The sequence below is a fragment of the Lepeophtheirus salmonis genome, chromosome 10, assembly GCF_016086655.4.
Source record: "Lepeophtheirus salmonis chromosome 10, UVic_Lsal_1.4, whole genome shotgun sequence".
Classification (NCBI taxonomy): Eukaryota; Metazoa; Arthropoda; class Copepoda; order Siphonostomatoida; family Caligidae; genus Lepeophtheirus; species Lepeophtheirus salmonis.
The window spans coordinates 21,704,183-21,712,135 of record NC_052140.2 but is presented as its reverse complement, the minus strand read 5'-3'; the positions used below and the strand labels follow the sequence as shown (position 1 = coordinate 21,712,135).

The following is a 7,953-nucleotide window of genomic DNA, read 5'->3' as shown; positions in this document are numbered from 1 at the left end:
TCACAGCTGATTGTTGCTGATCTAACGAAACGTCATGAGAAGTATTCTTTCTCCCCTCAAAAACATTCTTCAAATTGTCAGGGTTACCAAGTGTTTTTTTTAACATGCCCATTTCACACTGGATTTTCAATATCTGTAAAAAAACTTTCAAAAACTGTATATCTTAATCCATGCCATATTAAATTAATCCTTTTAATTTGAAAATATGTAGTATTAGAATATTTTAAATTCTTCAGAGTATCAGTGATAAATTACAAGAATTTAAAATAGTAAAAAACTAATGCTGAAATTATTTGGTTCAATGAAAGAAATACGGTGAAAAGAATGTGCGTTATACACGGTACAAATATATGTTAAAATATTAATATATTATTTCTCCGCAAACTAACCTTTCAATTTAATGGAAAAATTACATTTTACAGAAAACTTTCTTAAATTTATTTATTCAACTAAAAAAATGTAATTAAATAAATAAATTATATATCATTTAGTGATGCGCGGGTTGGCTTTAATTATGTATCTCAACGTCTTCAAATTGTCAGGATTATCTCGTTCATCTTCGGGTTTTTTTTATTTTTACATACTAGTAGGATATATTTTATGCAGTACTGAGTTGGTTGATCACCCAAAATATATTTGCAAAAAAAAATGTATTCTTTTTAGATTACAGTTTTTTGGCTACTCCACTTTCAAAAAACAGCGCACGTATTTGCTCCTTAAATTAATTAGTCGCCCTCAGTTTAAAATAATTTTTAAAAAGGAATCATTATTTTTTCAATAGACAATATGAATATAATTCTAAGTATATTTTATTCAGCATAAAATACTTCAAAATTGATTATGCAATTGAATATTTAATATATTTTATCCCTAGCTATAAATAAATAAATGAATTTCAGCCTGCTACCAACAACTGACTCAATTACGTCTCTATTCCTTCCCTTTAGTAGTTTTTTTCTGGTAATTGATATATTATGTATGTTTAATACTGTACTCACGGCAACTCAGTAATGCATTTTAAATTAAATCTATGCATTTTTTTCTTTTTTGCGAAAGGCGAAATATTTATGTACGTCTACATTCTTTGTTTCAAGAAATCAATACTCATATTTTCGCCTTGTTTTGAGACATAATATTATATTTTTATACTGATACAAAGATATAAAATTGTTTTGGATAGAAATCAAACATTATAGACCCATGGACCATATATTTACATAATATATAGCCCGTCAGGTTTTACTCTAACATTAGCATTGTTAATATAAACTAAATTTTGCAATAATAAAAAATCATGTATCACATTTAAAGAAATGATCGACTATTGCCGTGTATTTAAATGACAAAATGGAGCATTCAAATAAAAGGAGTTAAACCTTTCATGTCCATCAAAAATCTATATCCCAGATCGTTCATCTTGGAGGGATAAACAAACAAATTTTATAAAAATAAAAATCTTTTTTTCATTAATATAACGGAAAATGATGATTTATTGCAATGGCCAAATGGGACCAATGAATAAAAGGTTCCTGACTCATCCTACTTGGCGTTCTTGTCATTACCAGTGCTAAGTCAATATCACTGTAAGGGATTATATATACGCGTGCCAATGCTGGCGCGCCGAGGTATATTCACTGGCACGTGCAAACATATTCCTGTAGATGTGTATGTTTTTTACAATTATGGTTGATAGTGGCACACTCATTGATTAGAAATGTTGAAGTTGGTACTCTTTGTTTTAAAGGTTGCCTTCCCCTGTTTCTATTTATCAACCCCTAGTAACTCTGGACAATGCCGGCTCCTTGTAAGTAATAAATAAAACATTTGGTTGAGCTAATTTATACGTTCGAAGATATATACAAAATGCGCTAGGTCACTCTGCAGTAATAAAAAGGTTGGGAATCACTGTCTCAAATACTAATATGTATCTATAAATTATAGATTATTATTAATAATTAGTTAGATCTCATCGGTAGAGATATATCTATCCTGTGCATAATTGTATATAGCAACTTCCACATGAAAAAAAGAGGGGTGATTATCTTTTTGATTAAACTCCACGTCTCGCTTGTGTATTGCAACCTAAAGTTATGACATATTTAACTGAATTCCGATGTTATTATCTGGATCAATCTATTATTTCAATATTCTGTATTTATAATTTATTATTATTAATAGTTATATGATTTTAATTGTTTAATTTTGTATATTTAACTTAAATGTTTAATGGTTTATTTTTTAGTATGTAGATTAAATTAAAGCCTTCTTTTTAAACTTTGAGCTTCAAATATATTTCAAATACTCTACTTTGTCGTTTCATTAGCTATTATTCTGAGAATAAGGTTCATAATGAATTACAATTTCATGGAGTGTGACGTTTTCAAATCTACTGTAACGGATAAAAAACGTCGAAGTCAATTATACGTAGTATATCTTCATTAAACATTTTGCTAATAAATACATTCGTTATACCCTCAAAAATCATAATAAAGCAGGCAGATGATAATCACATCAGTATTTTAAACAATGATACCATATGTCTTTTTTCCCCCTCCTCCTTGCACGCGTTTTTCTCTACAATAATATCAACTATATCTATAATACAATATGTTGTTACATCGTTATAAACTCTTATTGATAAAATGAACCAATAAATTAACTATTATATTGGGAAGGATCCCATATTTTTCCCTAGAAATTCACCTATTTTTCTCGTCCCCAATCCAAAACAATTGTACAAATTAAATTTAGCTATTTCATAGGAATTTTTAGTAGGGATATATAATCATATTCACATCTTACTTTTTTCCCCTCTATATATTGTGTTTTTAAAGTATTTTTTCATTTTGTCGGCAATATATTTGATTAAGTTTCATTGAAGTTTTTTGTAAATTTTATTTTTGATAATTTTTTAATAATATTTAATATCGATTAGAGTGTTTTCACGTGACGCCAACTCGGGTATTTTGAGGGCCTACACAATCAAGTTTTATAAAAATGAAAAGCCTTTTTTAATTTATAAAAAAAGAAAATAGGAAACTATTGGATGTTCAAATGGGATCAACAAACAAAAGGACTTTAACCTTGGTTTTTGGAATTAAAATAAAGAAAATTTCAAAAATTCACTGCTTTTAAATTTTATATTTTTAAAATATAATTTTTTTTTTAAATTCCAATAACCCCCCCCAAAAAAAATAATAATAATTAAAAGAATTTTTTATTTTTACTTGAAAATTTAATTTCTAAAACTTTTTGAGAAGAACTGTGGATTTTTTAAATTTTTATTAAAAATATTTATCATTTGAAACTTAATTTTCAGATTTTATTCCAAAAAATTAAATTTTTTATTAACAGCTGTAAATTTTGATATTTTTTTCCAAAGAATATAATTTTTAAATATTTTATTCAAAAAATTTAATTTTTTAAAGTATAACTTTTTTTTTTTAAATTCGAATAAACAATAAAAAAAAAAAAGAATTTTTTATGGAAAACAGTAGATTTTTCAAGTTTTTATCCAAAAAATTTAACATTTGAAGCTTTATTGTTAGATTTTATTCCAAAACAATTAAATTTTTTATTAGCGGCTGTAGATTTTTCAATTAATTCTCATAAAATTTAACATTTGAAGCTTTATTTTTAGATTTTATTCCAAAAAATTTAATTTTTTATTAACAGCTGTAGATTTTAATTTTATTTTTTTGTAAACAGCTGTAGATTTCGAAATTTTATGGAAAAGAAAATTAATATTTGAAAATTAATTTTTAAATTTTTTACTAAATAAATTTAATTTTTTAAATATAATTTTTTTTTTAATTCCAAGAACAGACCCCTCCCCCTCCCTAAAAATATATATTTATTTATAAAAGCCTGTGGACGCTCTAAATTTCCATATTATGGATAAATGATAACCATTATAATGGATATTTTTCTCAAATTATTTCTACTCGGTTAACAAAAAAATTTAAAATTTCATAGGGATTTTTAATACAATCTATTTGAATTAAATCAAATTCATATGTAGCATGAATTTGATTTAATTCAAATATCCCTCTTTTTCATCGGCATCAAGTAGTATTCAATACAGGCGTTATGTTTTATTTATTCTTAAAGCTATTTGAGGAAGATTAATCAATATTTATTAGAACTTTTTTCCTTTTATTTAGTAAAACAACTTTGAGCCTTCGAAATGAAGTTCCTTCAATTACGATACAATTTATGACGTGAGTGAAAATGCACTAACTCAATTGTAAATATACCCTTCGTTTTTGGTTTATGATCCAATATTTGACGTCAGAGAACGGTCCATCATAATTCATAAGGAAACAAAGTATAAGAAAGATCATAATAAACAAAGAAGTTTTTAACTAACGCAACCTTTCTTTATTTATATTCGTGTTATGTAACTGAAATTTTCTATAATATTATTTTTTTCAAATTAATGTTTAATGTTTTGTAGCTAAGTATTTTAAGTTTGTACTATTTGAAAAAATATGAGATAGGCTTAACCCCTCATTTCAAGATGCCTAAAAAACCATCTAAACGAAAATCTGGTTCAGCAGAAACCCTAATATCACCCAAAAAGCCTAAAAACCCAGATGAAGAAACAAACTTTGACGATCTTTTATCACAAATTGCTACTCAATCTCAAAATCAGAGTCTTTGGAATAAAAAAGAAACCATTTTGGGGGATGAGGAGAAGGATGAAACAAATGAAGAGTTCAGTGTAGAGCCGGGGCTCATCTCTGACTCTTCCGAAGATGATGATTACGAAGAAGAAGAATTGATTCAGAATCCAACGTCTTCGCCCACGAAAGACGGGAATAAAGTGATTGAGATTCACATTAAATCCGAATCCAAGCCCACACTAAAAGATAAACGCTCTAAAAAAAGAATGCAAGCTATTCAAAGAGAGGCTAAACACGTCAAAAATCTCATACATCGTGTTCGCTTCTTATCTTCTGTAGCTCACTTATTGTACGTTGGACACAACTTAGGGAATTCGGATACTTTTCGTGCCTTAAGTTTATCCCTATTTCCTCAAGCTCATTTTAAAACCACACCCACGCCAACAAGTATTTCTTCATTTATCAAATGGTATTATAGTGCGTCCTCTGTTTTTCCGGGATGCGATTTAAACATGCCTCTGGAAGATCGTCTCCTTTCTGCATTTCCAAAATTAGAATTCTCTTCTCAGCTTGATCGTATATTAGGATTTTATCTCTTAAGCCTATCAGCGGGATGGAACGTACGCCTTTTATACGCTCCTCCAGAGGATAATAATGATAGTGATAATCGTCACTGGATTGAAATTTGGACAAGTGATCCTTCATGGACCATTGTAGATCCATTTAGTGGTCGTTCTGGTAAAATATCAAAAGAAATTGAGAAAAGATTGAGTCCCTTTTGGTATGTTATAGCTCTTAGTAAGGAATCCACACTCAAAGATCTTACACCAAAATATGTTCAAAATTATGTAACCAGCGTATCCAAAAAAAGAAAACCTCATGAGGAATGGGTACAAAGCACACTTCGGCCTTTTCTTTCTAATGGTGTATCTAAAGAGGATGACGAATTATACAAACTCATGAATGAAGCTCCTATTCCATCATCTTTATCGGCGCTTAAAGGGCATCCGTTGTATATCACGCCCAAACATCTTGGTAAATTAGAAGTGATTTATCCGTTGTGTGTTAAACCCGTGGGTTATATAAAACGAATAGAGCCAGTGTTTGAAAGGAAGCATGTCCATAAACTCAGGAGTAAAATAAGTTGGGAAAAGGATGGCATGGCAATCAAAGAAGGAGAAGTCCCAAGGATTTGTGATAAGGACAAAGCCTTTTGGGGTAGTTGGCAAATTAAAAAATTCGTTCCTCCTGAAGCTAAAAATGGTAAAGTTCCCAAGAATGAGTTTGGAAATGTTGAACTCTACAAACCTTGGATGCTCCCCAAAGGCACTGTTCACATTCCTATTAGTGGTAAGTCTGTTTACTTAATAATTTTTACTCTTGAAACAGTAGAACACGAAAATGACTATTAAAACTTTCAACAAACCTTTGTATGGCCTTTTGAGCCTCTAAAGAAAATAAGTTTTTAGCGTTAAGTTGAAAATTGTAGAGCCATCTTTTGACTTAAAAAAACTTTATAGATGAAAAGTTCATAACAATTGATAAATGAATTACAAGATATGGAATATTAATTATTTGCTACGTTATCTTGATTACAATTACTAAAAAAAATCATTTAATAATGAAAAATCTTCAAAAATTGAAGATTGTATTTGGAAGCTAATATATTTGGTCAGTTTTGTTTCAATTGTTTTATATCATGGCTAAAATTAAAGGATACCTCATATATTGCAATGTCATTCATTTTAGGGATAATTCGTTTGGCCAAAAAGCTGGACATTGATTTTGCACCTGCAGTGATTGGTTGGGACTATCATATTGGTGGTAGTCATCCTGTAATTGATGGGATCATTGTGTGTACGGAGGTTCAAGATCTAATCATGGATGCATGGAACAATGATGAAGATGTCAAGTCTACCCAATATTACGAAAAGAGAGTTCTTCGAATTCTCAGTAATTGGAGAAAGTTAACTAAGGGTCTCATTCTCAGAGAAAGATTCAAATTGAAATATAAAGTTTAATATTATCGGGTTTTTTTTTTTAAATTCACGAAGGTCTGTTGTAGAAGTTGCGATATATAAATATGTATATCCTTATAATCTTATGTAATACTCAAATAATAACTATTATTTTACAAATGAAAATTATATCACTTTTTTTAACGTTTACATACCATGTGCAAGGTAAGGATTATCATTTGTGATATGGTATTTCATTCCTGGATTTCGGGAAAATTTGGTTGTCATCTCGGGAAATCATTACTATTTGAATAAAAGTTTGTTTTTGTATCAAGAAATGGAATAATGCAGGATGATAAGAGTATTTGACCGAGTGCAGAGACTTTGCCAAATAGCATTTTACCGAATGGACAATTTCCTGAAATTATATATTTTATGATGATTCAAGGAGTAATTATGATGTTAGTCCGATTTCAAAAGATAAAATGTTTAATTAATTATTATTTGCCACGAATTGAAATGATTAAATGTGAATTAATTAATAATAGATTCATTTTGTAGTGAGAATCCTTCAAAAGTGGCCTCAACCCGCTATTAGAACAAAAATCATGACAACCGTCCTATATATAAATTAGAAAGATAAGAAATGTTTAAAGAGTAGAAGAATTGAGATTCAATGAGCATTGGACTGTGAGAATGAATCGATTGTTTAGGTCGAATGTGTTGGAGCTATTATATAACATGGTCAAGTTCTGATCTAAACCCTTCTATTCAGAGGTTATTTATTACTTTGTTTCGGCAAAGTGTCCCGGACCCGTATGCGATATAAGTATTTATTCTTACATTCATATATAGGTAAAACATATGCCTTAATAAGAGTTTTGTTTTTGAAGGGGCCTGGTTTGAGTGACTATATATGGACTCACCATTAATAGACCAATAAATACTACTGACCCCTGGTGATTACATTCCTGTACACTTATGGATAATCTCTATATTAACATACATCTTTTGGCGAAAACGATCATTTCAATTCGTGATAGGCAAGGGAGGAATGTCCGGGTTCCATCCATCTTCCACAATCGCAGCGCTCAAGGAGAATTTGAGAATCTTTTATCTGAAATTTTATACATTTTGGGACGTAAAAAATCGTGTATGCGTGTATTATAGTTTCGTTCTTCGGAGTAAACTTGCAAAGGGGGAACCAATCAGTCTGAAATTTGGTAAGTGAATACATGGACGGGTTTTTTTCAATATTTCACATAAAATATGTCCATTTTTCTACAATAAGCCTTAAAATGGCAAACTAAATTTGTTTTTTGACCTCGATTTTTTTAAGTGAACCAAAACTGTTATTAAATTAAGAATAA

The 7,953-nt window shown here is 29.3% G+C and overlaps 1 protein-coding gene across 1 annotated transcript; it reads left to right on the top strand.

The window, feature by feature from the left end:
• Positions 1-1,662: 1,662 nt before the first annotated feature.
• Positions 1,663-6,769, top strand: Xpc (DNA repair protein complementing XP-C cells homolog). Its single transcript, XM_040720495.2, has 3 exons — positions 1,663-1,804; positions 4,164-5,975; positions 6,375-6,769. The coding sequence occupies exons 2-3, from the start codon at positions 4,520-4,522 to the stop codon at positions 6,644-6,646; spliced, it is 1,728 nt and encodes a 575-aa protein (XP_040576429.1). The 5' UTR covers positions 1,663-1,804; positions 4,164-4,519; the 3' UTR covers positions 6,647-6,769.
• The last annotated feature ends 1,184 nt before the right edge of the window (positions 6,770-7,953 follow it).

What these genes read in the sequence shown, in the direction of transcription:
- Xpc (XM_040720495.2), top strand. Translation starts at nt 4,520, where the DNA reads ATGCCTAAAAAACCATCTAAACGAAAATCTGGTTCAGCAGAAACCCTA. An exon ending in TGTTCACATTCCTATTAGTG is followed by an intron (nt 5,976 to 6,374) that starts GTAAGTCTGTTT and finishes CATTCATTTTAG; the next exon opens with GGATAATTCGTTTGGCCAAA.